Source organism: Vulpes lagopus, chromosome 10 (assembly GCF_018345385.1).
Source record: "Vulpes lagopus strain Blue_001 chromosome 10, ASM1834538v1, whole genome shotgun sequence".
Classification (NCBI taxonomy): domain Eukaryota; kingdom Metazoa; phylum Chordata; class Mammalia; order Carnivora; family Canidae; genus Vulpes; species Vulpes lagopus.
The window spans coordinates 78803674-78819910 of NC_054833.1; the positions used below are offsets into that span (position 1 = coordinate 78803674).

At 41.7% G+C, this 16237-nt stretch overlaps 1 protein-coding gene across 8 annotated transcripts in view; it reads left to right on the forward strand.

Moving 5' to 3' along the window:
- The window catches only part of DAB1 (DAB adaptor protein 1), a 292435-nt gene that overhangs the window by 142989 nt on the left and 133209 nt on the right, over positions 1 to 16237 (forward strand). For all 8 annotated transcript variants that reach the window (XM_041772822.1, XM_041772823.1, XM_041772824.1 and 5 more), the window contains exons 3-4: positions 6014 to 6153; positions 14896 to 14994. In XM_041772822.1, coding sequence (XP_041628756.1) covers positions 6014 to 6153; positions 14896 to 14994 — 239 coding nt within the window. The remainder of the gene's footprint in view (positions 1 to 6013; positions 6154 to 14895; positions 14995 to 16237) is intronic.

A 16237-nucleotide genomic window follows, 5' to 3' on the forward strand; every position in this document is an offset into this window, starting at 1 on the left:
GTATCAGGTTAGGCAACGTGACTGCTCTGAATTTGTTTCTATGAAGGGACCCAGTAGATTGAGTTGACCCATATACAGACCATCCTCAAAGATTACTGGGTCCTTCCTACTAGACTCAGAGTCTCAATAGATGGTATTTCGGAATCTGTGATTTGAGTTTTGGGGTTTGTTGTTTGGTTTGGTTTGGTTTTTTACAGATGATTGATTCTCCATTATATTAGAATGAAAAAATATCTGCAGTAGCCTACTGGCTTGTAGGCTGAGTGTAGGGCTATTTATGTTTTGTTCACCACTGTATTTCTAGCACCTTAGAATACATAGTGGGCACATAATCTGCCTTGACTCCATGAATGAAGGAATGCATGGTCAGTCCTTCCTTCAGTCAGTGAGAGCCTCATGCTTCCCTAGATGTTGTCTCGGTGGTATTTCAATATTATCCTCACAACAGAAAGTATCACAAAGAGCTCCTGTGGCCTACACAACAGAGCCCAAAAACTTCAGGACCCCCAGGAATAGGCCCCCAAAACCTTGGCTAGCATCATGTGAGGCTGCTTTTAATACAGTGCTTCCAAAGCATGTGAATTGGCTCAGGTTCACCCCAGACCAATCTAAGCAGCATCTGTGGGGAACTATTTGTGAAAGCTCCCCAGGTGATTCTAAAACATTGCTCGGGCTGAGAAACACTCAAGACTAGACTAACCTAATGACTCACTTTTTTTCCTGAATATCATCATACTTTATGCTTTTCTGGAAGTTTCTCCCTTCTCTGCCTGATGACCCCTGCTTCCTCACCAAGCCTCCCTCACATGTCATTTCACCTCTGTAGCTGTTCCTAATCTTCTCCCCACCAAACAATAATTTCTCCTCCCCTCAGCTCAATATGACATTTAAAGTCCTGGTCACATTTTATGAAGCTCTGTGTGTCCCCTTCTGAAATGTGGCTTCCTCTAGAAAGGAAAGGAGACTCTTTCCACACATCCAGGCACCTCAGAAAGGTAGCACATTGCCTAGCACAAAGAAAACCCTGGGTTAGTGCAATGATGATGACATGATTAGGGGGACCACACAATTGATTATCCAAGCTGGGAGGATTGAGAGCAATAGGATGATAGTAATAATAGTGTCAGGGTGAAAGGTGTACACAGGGACTGTCCCAGACAAACTGGAAGTATGATCACCCAGGTACCAATGGTCAACTTTAACTGAGCTCCGACTGTCTCTCATTGCCCTCTGTTGCTGTGTATCATTTCTTTGACCTACACAGTGACCCAGTATTAGCTACACTTCAGAGAAGAAAGACACTGTGGCAGACATGGAAGGAAATTTACCCAACATAACACAATTAGGGGAGTGGTTGGGAGAGCTGGGACCAGAATTCAGGTCCTTGGAATCCACAGCTCTTGTTCTGGGCCATTAAACCCTGTTGCCTCCCAGTGGAAGATCTCAGGTCTTAGAATAGGGCGGGATGAGATTCTATTCCCAGCTCAGCTTGCAGTAACTTGAATTATATACCTCTCTGGCTTTGGTTTCTTCATTCATAGAATGATGACAATGCCTATTTCCAGTAGCCCTGCGGGGCGTAAAGGGGATAAGACCTGAGAAGATCAGGCACAGTGTGTGTGTTTATGATGTGCTTTGTCTTAGGAGAAAGAGAGCTGCCAATTTACTGTAGACCGCATAAGGCATCTACTCAAATAGCTGTGACACAAAGTAAAAAGTGGCAAGTGCCGTAACAGAGTATGCAGTAAGGTCAACTGATGCCAAGGAGCCTAATAGTTAGACATAAAACCTGGGTTCAAACTCAGGACATCAGATTAGGCTATGGCAGATTTTCTTATTTTTCTTATTTTTTAAAAGATTTTATTATTTTTGAAGTAGTCTTTACACGCAGTGGGAGCTCAAACTCACAACCCTGAGATCAAGAGTTATATGTTCTTCTGACTGAGCCAGCCAGGTCCCCGACTATGTCACATTTGAGTAAGAGTTGCTCCAAAGAAGATATGCAAAAGGACAGTGAACACAAGAGAAGATAGATACTCAACGTCATTAGTCCTGAGGAGAATGCAAAACAAAACTCTGATAATCACTAAACACTCACGAGGATGGCTAAAGCAAAAAAGATAAATATTGGCAAGAATATCTGGTAGAGAAACTGAAACCTTCATACTTTTGCAGGTGGGATTGTAACCCGATATAGCCACTTTGGAAAAACCACTTTGATAATTTCTCAAAAAATTAAACATAGAGTTACCATACGGCCCAGTATTATACCTGATAGAGAATGGGTACTCAGGGAGAAATGGTATAATACTAAGGATTAAAAAATATGCCTACACAATAATTGATACACAAGTGTCATAGCAGCATTGTGGATAATAGCCCCCAAATAGAAACAACCTAAATGTCATCAATTGACGTGGTACATTGGTAGAATAGAATATTATTCAGCCAGAAACGAAGGGCATGAAGTAGTTGCATAATACTATAACCAGGAATAACCTTGAAAATGTGATGAAGAGTGAAAGAAACCAGTTACAGAGGACCACACATTGTATGTTACCATTGACGTGAAATGAAATTTGCCTCCCAAACAGGCAAATCCACAGAGACAGCAAATGGACTTAGTGGTTGTCTGGATTGGTTTGGGGGAGATGGGGAGGAACTGCTAATGGATGCAGGGCTTCTTTGGGGAGTGATGGAAATGTTATGCAATAAGCTAGTGATGATGTTTGTACAACTCTGTGAATGTATAAAATCATTGAATTATATACTTGAAAAGAGGGAATCAAGTGGTATGGGAATTATATCTCAATAAAGCTCTTATTTTAAAAATTCAGGCTCTGCTATTGGTGTTGGTCATTGATGTTATCTTCTGTAAAATAGGGCAGGTGATAGAGTCTATCTTAAAGAGCAGAGGGCTAAATGAGAGATTGCATGTAAAATCTTGGCCCAGCAACTGGTATAGTAAACGGTCGATAATTGGTAGTGACAATGTTGTTGATTTTCCTTAAACACCTGTCCTTTCTTTTGTCCATCCTGAAGCATAGGGCCACTGGTTCTTTCAGCAGAATAAGCTGGGGATTCGTGATGACTTGGGATGCATGAAGACTGACCCTTTCCCTAATACCCTCAAATCGTATGTGCCTCTGATGGAATAGCCTTATGGCTCTGATATCTGTTATTTATTTCTTAACTAATATAACTGAGACCTTGCTCAAGATGTGCTCATGAAAAATTACCCTTTTAATGGTGGAGCATTTAATGAGAAACTGGATTATCTACTGCATAAGTGCCCTTCATACAAATTAGCTTGGCCCTGGGTCCTAATCTAAATTGGGCTCCCTACTTTCCTCTAAATGGCCTAATATTTTCTTATTAATCTCTGCCCTCATTCACCTGATCTGGCTCTGCCCCCTTATGAAGCATCCTCCTTGGTTAGAGCTCTGTGCCTTGACAAATATTTTCTTAAGGCTGTCTTTGTATCTGACTCATAGACATTTTCTGGGACATGATGTGAAGGCTGGAAGCCCGTTGTTCCATTTTCAAGCTGTCTTTTCAAAGGAGTTTTAATGCCGCCAGCATATTAGGTATCAACAGATTCAGGCCAGGTGAGTTTTGGTACAATATAAAGATGGGGAAATCAGGTAGAATGAGAAGCAATTAATCATGGTGGTTAAGAGAACAAGCTTGAAAACGCATAACTCAAGCAAACTATAAGCCTGGTCTTTGGCATCAGACAGATCTGGGTTCAGGTATCACTCAGTAATTTTGGGGAAGTTACTTGGCCTCTCAGATGTTCACTTTTAGCTACTCATTTATAAAAATGTGAATAACAGTACCTATCTCTAGGATCATGTCTGTGGCTAAACAAATTGGCGTATACAGTGTGCTTTGTATAGAACATAATAAATGCTACCTGGGATATAAAGCTTGGAGAAATCCCAAACAATGAAAGAGATTTGATTAGTGACTAAAATAGTGTCATGTGTTGAAGAGGCAGAGGTGATATTTGGGATAGAGGAAGATAACCTTTCCTAGAAATAGAGCAAGCCATAGGCCATTCCTACCCAACATTGCATGATAATGCAGAGAGGTGACTTGGTAGACCGTGCTGTTGAGCTAGATGTCTGTACAGAGTGTATCATGGCAAGTGTCCTCTTTGTTCATAGCTTTAGTCTCTGACATCTGGCCTCACAGAATCCTGAGGCTGAATTTTTACATTTATTATAGGTTCTGACTCATCATCCCTGTGTTATATCTGCTTTGTGGAATGTAATTCAAAGGCTTTAATATACCAGAAGTCAGGAAGGGTACACTGGGAAAAAGCACCAGCTGGAAATTAGGGGTCTGGCTCTGCAGACATTTCTCCTTTGTACCCACCTCCCTCAGCATGGGATCTTCTCTGTGCTTCTTTCACTGGGCTGATAATAGTGACAACAGCTGCCATTTTCTGAGAACTTAGCATGTGAATCTGTGCTTCACATGTACTCTCTCCTATAAGTTACTATTCACAATAAGTCAGAAGGTAGATCTCTAATCCACATTTGACAGATGGGGAAACTGAGGCTAGGTAGACAGTTCAGTTGGTTTTCAAGTGAGAAAGCCATGATTTGAAATGAGGATGTCCAACTAAACCAGTACCTTCTTACACAACTGGTATAATGTGTTACACATTTTTACCTTCAGTCGCCAAAATCTTGAGCTGGTAGGGTCAGAGACTGTGTCTCATGCGTCTGTTGCAGAGAGTTACAGCATCTGGCATAGAGGAGACACTCAATGAGGGACAACTGAATAAATAAATGGGCCACAAGTTATGGTTTTTTTTTTCAGTAGAAAAGCATTAGGCAATGATTAAGTATTGCTGTTATTTTTCCTCTGTTTTAAACTCCAATAATTCTCAACTGCGCATGATAGAAAGGCCTTAGTTTGCACGTTATATAGATACAGGGAGGTAGGCTGAGATATTGCTCATTGTGCCCAGCTCAGAAATTCTGCCCAGTAAGAGCAGGTATGATGGAGAAGGCATTGGAAATTCAAGTCAATGATGTTCCAGGCCATGAGTCTCAGAAGACTAGAGCACCTCATGTTTTAAGAGCCACACATGCAATGCCCCATCCTTTGATGAATTTTATCAAAGTTTGTTGATATTAGAAATTTTAATTCTTGTGTATTCATCTTTTTTTCTGACTGTGTGAACTTGGGACCAGCTCCTTGAATTCTGTGACCTTCATCTTCTTCATCTAGATGATGGATATGGTTGAGTTTTTATGAAGAGTGTGATCAAGTTTATAAAACATCTCCCATGAGACACTCAGTTCACAGAAACTTTACTGTCCTTATTTTATGTGGTTGTATTTGAACTTCTGGTTGATATGTCATAGCAAAATATTATGTTAATAATTACTGTGTAGAAAGGCTGTTGCAGGATATGGGCACTCCGTATCAAGTACCCTACTTCTATACACATGAGTTAGCAGAAGAGATATTGTAAAACCATTTTTTTTATAGTTGTCCCTGGATCATTATTTGATACAAAGCTATTACACTGGAGCCTCACTAAAAAGCAGCCCATGGAATTGGGTGTAAGAGGGTCTTGGACCCTAACCAAAGAGGCTCAGTGCTAATACCACTTTCTAACAACAATGTCAGACATGAACTCCTAGTAGGTGATTCTTATTTGTTAAATATCTAGCGTGTATCAAAATCTGTATTGGGTGCTTTACACATGCTGTCTAGTTTAATTATCTTAATGCCCCATTGGGGTTGGTTATTTTTAACTCTTTTATTTTCTCTTGCCTGAGAAAACTCAGAGAGAAGTAAGTTGCCTCTGGTTTTAAAAGGATATAGCCAGAATTTGCATCCAAGAGAACTACAATTACTTTCTACTCGGTCCAATGATGTGACTTCTTAGAACATAAGTGAAACCAGAGAACAAATCTCAGCACTATGGCTATTTAAAGACAGTGGGACCTGAATACTTACATGCCTGAATCCTGCTTTTCTCTGTTTCTAGGTCAGGATCGCAGTGAAGCCACTTTGATAAAGAGGTTTAAAGGTGAAGGGGTCCGGTACAAGGCCAAGCTGATCGGGATTGATGAGGTTTCTGCAGCTCGGGGCGACAAGTTATGTCAAGATTCCATGATGAAACTCAAGGTACTGTGCAAATATTTTACTTTCAAAATCATGGGCTTAATAGGACTGAGGGAAGGGAGTGATTATGATCATTGTGGCAAAACTTTTTACTTATTCATTTTTTAGTAAATTACTTGGTTCATTGATGAGTCAGTGCATATATTCATTGGGAAGAGATTTCAGTCATCATGAAAATGTTTATTGAGCGCCTACTATGTGGAGATATTTTCCTGAAACTGGCTTTATAACTTATGAGCATATCACATTTTATTCAATTTTATCTTCATTGTGCACTGCCTGCAAAAAGAAAAGTTGTCAAATTTTATAGTCCCTCAGATTTTATAAATCTTTACCTTTTGTTATTTTTGAACACATTTTAAGTATTTTGCCATATGATAAATATGGTAAAAGATGCTACATTAAGATAAAAGTTAATTTTATTCATTTTTATCATTCCTATTAATGTTTCAAAATACTTTGTAAAGTGTTAATTTTTAAAGTAATATGTAATGAGATTATGGGATTAGGAGATATCACAGAGAGGTTTCTGATTATAAATATTTAAATAAGGCTTTTTTATTAAAAAATCTAAGAAAGAAATTGGGGAAAAAGTAATATATAGAATAAAATTATGTTATTAAATGGCCTTTAAAAACATGTGAAAAAGAGCATCATTTGTTCCCACATTCTGATCTTCATATAGTCTATGTTTCCTTCTTTTAAAAAGTGACTTAAAATATTGGAAAAACAAATGATTTAGCAGGACACCTCAAAAATACTTCATGCATTTAACACATATAATTTAAGTATTTTCCTGATTATAGAATTCACAAGATGTTCATTGTAAAATATTTTGAAAATACACAAAAATAAAAGGAAAAAATTAAAATCACCACATAAAATCAGTGTCAACATTTTTGTGTGTAACTCACAATCTGCCTTTGTATATTTATTTATTTTTTAAAGATTGTATTTATTTATTCATGAGAATACACAGAGAGGCGAGGGAGAGAGGCAGAGACACAGGCAGAGGAAGAAGCAGGCTCCATGCCGAAAGCCTGACGTGGGACTTGATCCCGGGTCTCCAGGATCATGGCCTGGGCGGAAGGCGGCACTAAATAGGTGAGCCACCTGGGCTGCCCTATTTATATATATTATATGAATTGCAAACATATGTAATGCACTTGGAATTACTACTTAGATAGTCTTTTTTTTTTTTTTTTTTTTTGAGAGAGAGAGATTTTATTTATTCATGAGAGACACACAGAGGGAGGCAGGCTCCTCGCAGAGAGCCCAGTGTAGGACTTGATCCCCAGACCTGGGATCATGCCCTGAGCTGAAGGCAGACACTCAGCCGCTGAGCCACCCAGGCATCCCACTATTTATATAGTCTTATATCCTGTTATTTTTTTTCTCATTTAATATTATGAGAACTTTTTTCATACTTTGAAATAGTCACTCAGGATGCAACTTGGTCAGTGTAATTTTTTTAAGTATAAAAAAAGAAGAAGAAAAAATATATACACAAGGCTGGCCAAGTGCCTCCAAGTATGAACTGGGACAGGATCTGTAAAACACCCTCTGTGTTGCCTTTTTTTTCCTATTTGCTTAATAAATTGGAACTCTTATTTTTATTTATAGTATACAAATTTTCTCAGCAATTTAAGATATATATAAGATGCTAAGTATCTTGTAGTATGGCTGTAGAAATCATTTTTTATTTTTTTATTTTTTTTTTAAAGATTTTATTTATTCATGAGAGACACACAGAGAGAGAGGCAGAGACACAGGCAGAGGGAGAAGCAGGCTCCATGCAGGGAGCCCGATGTGGGACTCTATCCCGGGTCTCCAGGATCACGCCCTGGGCTGAAGGTGGCACTAAACCGCTGAGCCACCCGGGCTGCCCCAGAAATCATTTTTTAAAATCTTAATTTACTTTTAAAAAATTTTTAAGGAGATTTTATTTATTTGTTTGTTTGTTTGTTTATTTATTTATTTATTTATTTATTTATTTGAAAGAGAGAGCATGAGTGTGAGCTGGAGGAGGAGGGAGAGAGACTCTGAAGCAGACTCTGCGCTGAGCACAGAGCCCCATGTGGGGCTCGATCCCACAACTGTGAGATCATGACCTGAGCCAAAACCAGGAGTCAGACACGTAACTGACTGAACCATCCAGGCACCCCAGAAATCTTAGTTTTCTAAACTACATACCCATTATTTATTTAGCTGTTACATAAGCAAGCTTTATTTTAATAGTTATGTGTCTATTATAAGGTATACTAGAAAAAGGTTTTAAACGATACCAAAATCATGATTTCACAGACTGTCACCTTGGAAAAGGTTAATGTTTTCTTTCTTTCTTTTTTTGTTTTTATGATTAAGCAGTGTTACGAGATTTGAGGGCAATCTCATAATGAGCTCTTTTTCTGTTAAGCTCAAATCTGATTGATAAGTAGATAAAGAAGTCTGACAGGAGGACCTCTAAACTCCAACCTTCTGATTGATAAATGCTGGGATGGAGGGTATAACGTGAATATACGGCCACAGTGGGCATCCTTAAGAGACACGGGCTGTCCCATGTAATCTGTGGAGCAGTTGGATAACTGCAAGCCGTCTTGTTCCCACCAACCACTGTCCTGTCCCAGAGCAGGACTTATGATACATGCATGACATCCGAGCAGAACACAGCCTCTCTATCAGTGGGCAGATTGCAGGGAGAACCCAGAGGAGACTGAGCCTGGGGTCCTCAGCTTCTCTCCAGACTTCCATCAGGTAGAGCCATGCCTTCTACCCCAGGGAGACCCTAGTCAGTGAAAGGAATGAAGGCCCAGACCTTCATTTTTGCTGAAGTCCCTCCTTACTTAATATGAGGCCAGGTAAATGAGATTTGCTCCTAGCAAATATTAAATAAAGGACATCAGGAAAAACCTCCCAACGACCTGGTTCTCACCCAGAGCCACGAATAAGTCTGCTGAGGAGCTGTTGCTTCTTCTCTCAGCATCCTGCTAGATTGCCATTCACCAGGCATCTGTCACAAAGCACCTCGTTGGCCAACTGCCTTCACGGAAGCACTGAGTTCTAAGTGGCTTTGAGCAGCAGCCTGCCTGTGCTCTCTGAAGGTCCTCTGTCAGCATTAACGTTGACTCAAGCTAGCTGGACCAGGCCCAGCAATGATTGCTGACCTTGTGCGTGTGTTACCTGCAGTGAAGTGCCCCATCTGTCACCCCTTATAACCATGAGGTCCCCAAAGCCCTGGGAATTTGTCCTACCATAACACACTCCTGTCAGATGCGCTGAGCTTGTTGAGGGGGTTCTTGATTCCCAGACAATTGTGTTTCATTATTTGCAAGTTCCTGAGAAGAATGTTGACATTTCAGCTCCCAGTGGTTTTTCTTTAGGAAACAGAAACATAAATGATCGATTCTCCATTTGGCCACCTGCCCAGGAAAGAAAGAGGCAGAGAAGTACAAAATGCCTGTTAGCCTTGCAAAAGGGCCCACTTGTTCATATTAGGCCATAGGAGAAATAAAAAGAAAATCTGTTTTTCTTTGCTAGACTCTGAGGCTGGTACCTTTTCTTGTTTTAGAGAGTTTTCTTTTGGATTACAGAGATTTGAGAGGGGAATCCTATTCCGAGGATGAGTGGACTGTCACCTATCCTCTAGCTAAACACCATCATCGTCATGTTTTAATTTAGAATCAATATAAGCATTTTCCCAGATAACGTCTCTGAAATAGATATTAGCCTCTCTGTTTTAGAAGTTAAAAATCTGAGATTGATAGAAGTTAAGGGATTTGCCCCACCTTCCTTTAACCTGTGTTAACCCCAGAATTCAGACCATGATATTCAACAAGACATAGTTTAGTGCTTAATTATATTCTTTTTTGTATCTGCATTTAACTTATCTTTGTTTCCCAGTGAGATTTTAAGCCCTTACTGATAAGTTACTACCCAGTCTCCACATATCATTGACTTACAAAGTAGTCAGCTTTTTTTAATTTAAGATTTTACTCATTTATTAATGAGAGACAAGGAGAGAGAGAGAGAGAGAGAGAGAGAGAGAGAGAGAGGCAGAGACACAGGCAGAGGGAGAAGCAGGCTCCATGCAGGAAGCCCAATGTGGGACTCGATCCCGGGACTCCAGGATCATGCCCTAGACTGAAGGCAGGCACCCAACCGCTGAGCCACCCGGGGATCTCCAAAGTAGTCAGCTTTTAGAGATGTTGGGCAAAACAGTGGTGGTTGAGACTCCAGGAGGGGATGAGATCTCCCAGAGACAGTGCCTGGAGGGCTAATTACAGAGCTCTAAATATGTCAGCTGGGGTCCTATAAGAAGCAGAGCCCACCTTGGCTAGGTCAGAGGAGGACATTTGAATGAAAGAGCCACTTAGAAAGGGTAGGTAAGGTTAAGTAAGGTACAAGGGATGGTTAACCTCTCAGACACCTGCAACAGTGAAAGCAATTACCACCCTAGAAAGAAAGATTACTGAAACCCAAGCAGAGCAGGATTGAGGAGGAAGTCCTCTCCCTCACCAAGCAGAAGTATAGGCACAGCCAGAGATGCAGCACAAGGAAGGAAAGGATGTGGATGGAATACCCTGACCTCTTTCCCCATCCACCTTCTAATCTCTTGCCTCTCTTGCATGGGTGGAACTCAACTGGAAGCCAGATGACAGGAAGCCCAGAGTACCAGGGAATGCAGTCCACAGGGGCCAGGCTCTGGATACAAAACAGAATAAAGTCTTTAAATTCTTTTTTAACCGGAAAAAGTGAAATTTGGGGTGAGTTATTTCCGAGGCTTGTATAGCTGATAACTAGGAAGGCTGAAATTGGAGACCAGCGTTTTTAAATCGTAGAACATTCTGGAATAGCATACTAGGTTTTTGGCCATTCGTGCCTAAAGCCTGTTGTATTTTCCTTCCTGTTTTACAGGATCCATGGAGATCACAGCCATCCCATTATGTGTTTGCACCATGCTGGGGGAGGTTTCTCAGAGCCCTTTCTTGGGCTTCCCCTTTCTGATCCTCACAGCAATCCCAGAGCTGGACAGGGCAGCCAGTTAATCCTGCCTGGTGTCCCTGACCTCTTGTGTGTCAGTTCCTTCATGGAGATGCTACCTACGTGTGACTCCCTTAGGGATGTCCGTGTCAGCTATTTCACACATGGCATTGATTCATAAGAAGAATGTTACTACCAGTAATAATAACTGTTATTCACTGAGCTCTTCCTGCATGCAGCTTACTTGCTTAAGTCCTGCATGTGCATAACTGTTTTCAATATCTGAACACCCTTACAAAGTAAGAAATGTGATTATTATCATTTAAAATTCCCCTTCACTGCAGAGTCTGGTTGCTGGTGGATCCCCTCTGCTCTTTGCAGAACATTTTTGACATATCTGTAGTACATCATGTAGTCTTTTCTCCCCCATCTATGTTTTCTAAATAAATAAATAAATAAAAGCTCTTGAGGAAGGTTATAACAGAAAGAAGCCCAACATTGGAATCCAAATATCTCTAGTTTGAATTTTCTTTCTGTCTTCTTAGTTCCTTGGGGTTTGGGGAGATCACTTGCCCCCCTGGCCTTATGTTTCCTTATATATAAACTAAGCGAGATCATTTTTACTTCTCAGGATTGTGGCCTGGGCTAAATTATATGATACGTAAGAGAACTCGTAGCACGTAGTGTAGCTACTCAAAAAAATGCCTACTGTATTTTCCAGCTTTCCAATGGTGACTTAGTCAGGTGGCAAACAGTGAGTGAGGCACTGAGACCCAAAGGGCACATCCATCCACATCTTCTGACTCCCCAGTCCGAGCTGTCTCCTGGACCGCCGCTGCTGCTGCTGCTGTGTGCCAGCAATGAATAATCTCGTGGTGGAGATGAGACCGTGAGGCGTGCTGTCTGCTAGCACACTTGCCTGGACTTAGTGCAATTTTTCAGAGCTTGACTCAGGGTCCTGTCTCACAGGAGAAACATGCTTGATAAAATTGGAGTTTTATTTCCCCAAAGACAGCACTGCAGGGATAGTCCTTCCCTCTTTCATTTGTCATGTAAAGCCACCACCAGCCACTGCCCCAAGCAGAAAAGCTCCCGGAACATGTGTGTGTGCTCTCCCTATCCTTTTTTGCATACAGCTGCATTCGAGCAGCACATTCTTTGGCACCAGGAAGCAAAGGGGGGCATGATCTGGGCAGCACTACCGTGTGCCAAGAGTCACGGCTGTTGGTGTGGCAGTGGTTCAGGGAGCTAAGGACCGCAAGGATCTTCTTGATCAAAGGTGCCACCCTCTTCCCCACCATGGGCTGTGATGTTCTCGCCTAAGAGGAGTTAAACAAGAAGGAAGGGCTCCCCGCCCTTTCGACAGTCCTTTCAGTCGTTTCGTTTATGACGAAGCCACTTCCAGTTCTTGTGTGTGTGTGTGTGTGTGTGTGTGTGTGTGTCTGGAGATCTGAAGCTGGAAGTTTCAGCTGTGGAGGGGTGGCAGCATAAGGTGTTTTATTCCAAACCCAGCCAAGAACACAGCGTTCAGAGTGGAGTTTCCCTAGGTTGAAAGTCTGGCGGGCCTACTCAGTTTCCTTTTTGAGGAAGAGGAAAAGCAAGGAGAGAGGATAATGCAAAGCGGGGGTGGTTCAGAGACAGTGTCCCCAGTAGGGTGGCATGAGAAGTAAGAATTACCCCCTGGGACTGCTAAAACATACTTTGGCCATTCTCCCCATGTTCCATAGAATCATCGAATCATCCTCAGGGAATTTACGGAAAACCGGCGCACATCGAGGACTCTAGAAACCTCTAAGCAAGGAAGTTACAGAGACAGAGGACCTAGCTTTGGGAGTGAGTCACTCTCTTTAACTATTTAGAGGAACAGGCATTGCAGGAGGGATCTCTGGTCAGAGTGTGGCAGCCCCAAGGGGCTGAAAGAGCAAGGCTGAGGAGGGTTACGTACACAGAGAGATCTGGGCTTGCTAGAAAGAAGACCCCCCCACCCCCACCCCCACCTCGCCCATGGAGAGGATTAAGTGCTCCCTGCACCAGGAGTCTAGTGAGCTGAGTTGTAGTCCCAGCTCTCCGCCAGGACCCTGTACCACCCTGTACTGTCCACACCCACCTCCCAGGCACCACTGTCTTCATCTGTCAGCTGGAACCTTGGAAGATCCTCTTGAGCTCTGACATTCCCTACATCTGCAAGGGTGTAAGTGGCGATTGAGAATGAATGGGTGACTCAGGAGGGAGTGAATTTCCTGCTAGACAGTCCCCAAGCAGCATGCAGAGCACAGACTTTTAGGGACAGTCCTCCATTCACCAGAAGAAGTTAATTTTCATGCCATCCCTATAGTGTGTTCCAGGCACTGTACTAGATCCTTGACCTAGATTTTCTTGAATTCTCTCACTCACACAAGGGCAGTGTTTATGCTTGAGGATGTGGGAGTGAGAATTAAGTCATCTGTCTAAGATCACAGAGAGCTGGAAGCAGGAGCCAGCTGTTCTGATTCCAATACCCCAAGTGAGGATAACCAAACATCCTCAAAGGGATGCCTCGAACCCGTGCCTTCTGGTCATCTGTGTTCCTAACACTGCTGGCTCTCTGCCACTGAGGTTGTGAACATGCTGTACTGACAAGAGTACAAATGACTGGTCTCTCCCAGAAACATGATATCATGATTATTTTAGACTTCTAGAATTACAACTGCTAATAGTTGGGCTTGATCTTGCACTCAGTGGAGGCGAACAGTGTTGAAGGGGCTAGAAGCACCAAAACACAATGTAGAGACAGGAAGACCCCCATGCAGAGTATAAATGCCTTGGAATGTCCTCACCCTCTGAGTGGTATCCTCATATGAAGCCCACGCTTACCTGTCACTGGCCACCACAGGAGCTGGTTTGAAAAGCACACATCTTTGCTCTTCACTTGCATCATGTCAACTTGGGAAGAAGTCTGGATAGCACATTCATGTCACAGTGATTTACAGAGTGCCTCTTCCCTCCAGGGACAGTCCCAGGCACTACTTGTAGAGCAGCAAGCAGTATCGCTGCCTTTTGTGATGTTTACCTTCTGACTGACTCACATGCATATCTTTGGTTTATAAAAAAAAGCTTGGAAAAGTGGAGAAACAGATGCATTGATAAATAGAATGCATTTGGTAGGTACCTTCCTACCAGAAAGGGTAAAGGAAAATAGAAAACATATGTGGTAAAAAAAATTGCAAACCATAAGCATATAACTCTGATGATCATATTCTTTCAGACAAAATGGAGACATGCAGTCTGGCAATGGTTTTTATTTTCTTTCTAATCTTGAAAATTGATTCCTAGGGAAACTTTCTCCAGAAGTATAATGATAAAATCACATTGAGGAATATATTTTGTGATTCATCTTTATGTAATAGATTGAAACCCCATACAATATGAAGCCCAGCAAAATACAATTAATGAGAGGATCATATTGTGTATATCTTGGGGTCTTGAATGCTGAGCTGGATATCTAGGCACAAAGTAGGCTTTCTATAAATCTTGGGTAGTCATGTGAATTAGTCTTCAGGTTTCTATTTATACAATGTTAGAGATAACATTAGGGTAAGTATTAGCCTAAAATGTCAAGGAGAGGCAGACACACCAGGCAGGGGCTAGGGAAGCATGGAAGGAGCGAAGGGAGAGGAGTGTGTGTGATGGGTGGCATTGGCTGATGGTATCTGACATGCCTTTGGGACTGGAGGGAATCTTCAAATGAAAACACTCAAGTAAAAACCATGTCCTTCCTTTCAACAGGGCGTTGTTGCTGGCGCGCGTTCCAAAGGAGAACACAAACAGAAAATCTTTTTAACCATCTCCTTTGGAGGTATCAAAATCTTTGATGAGAAGACAGGGGTAAGTAAAAGAATCACACGGCATTGTGAAATTGAATCCATTGACAGATGTGCCCTTAAAAGCCTCTACTCTCTGGGCAGGAATATCAAACAAGCATAAAAACACATAAAGCGACTGACAAACTTGATCAACTGTGATCGTCCATCAAAGGGAAGCTCTTCCCTGACTTGGCCACAGTGTTTCTAACAGTGTGATTGTGATAAAAGTGTCAAACAGTCCCCGTAATCTAACAGGAGATTGATGAGCTTTGAAGTGCGGTGGGTAATGTGACAGTTTAACTTAAATTTCTTTGTGTGTTGGCAACTTTAATGACATGCATCCTAGAGGGAGACACATGAATGTCTTTTGACTTGGTCAAAGCATCCAGACTCTCCTGAGGTTAACCTGTGCCACCTTGCAATTACTGTAATCGAAAAAGAATGGAGTTTTCAATCTTAGAAAAATCTGTCACTACATGACCAGGAAATGTAAGGGCTGATATGTTTGTTGAACCCACCAAAGAAATGGTTTGTGTTCTCATCAGCCCCCAGCAGCAGTTAGCTCCCACATTCAGCTCCAGGGCTGCCCTGACAGTGCTGGTGCTGTTCATGGATGATAAGGGAAAAACAGAAAAATGTTCTATGATCTGTTTAGTGCAGAGAGCAGGAGTCAAATGAATATGTTTTTTTTTCTTTTATTCATTCAGTGCTTTACAGCTTATAAAACATCATTACGTATGTCACCTCCTTTGCAGTTCCCGTTAATTTTCCAGTGTTGTGTAAGCTAGCCTCAACTAGCCAAGTTATTTGACCTTAGTTATTTTGCATTATATTTTCTTCCCTTTGTTCTGACTCCTATTAGGGTACCATCCGGGTAGGAGGATGATAATTTAACAGTAAAAATGGGTTTTGGAGAGAAGTGATTTCTGAGGAATTAGTAATAGAACTGATATATGTATACCCAGATTCATACTGGCATTATTCACAGCAGCTAAAAGGTGGAAGCCATCCAGGCATCCATCAGCAGATTGAGTAGATGCACAAAACATGGTGCCTATATCCAATGGAGTATTATTCCATGGCAGAGAGGAAGGAAGTTCTGACACATGCTACTACACAAATGAAATGTAAAAACGTTATACAAAGTGAAATAAGCCAGTTATAAAAAGACAAAGTCTGTGGGATTCCACTCAAATGACATATCTAGAGAAATGAAATTCAGAGAGACAGCAAGTACAGTGGTGGTTGTGAGGGCCTGCGGGACA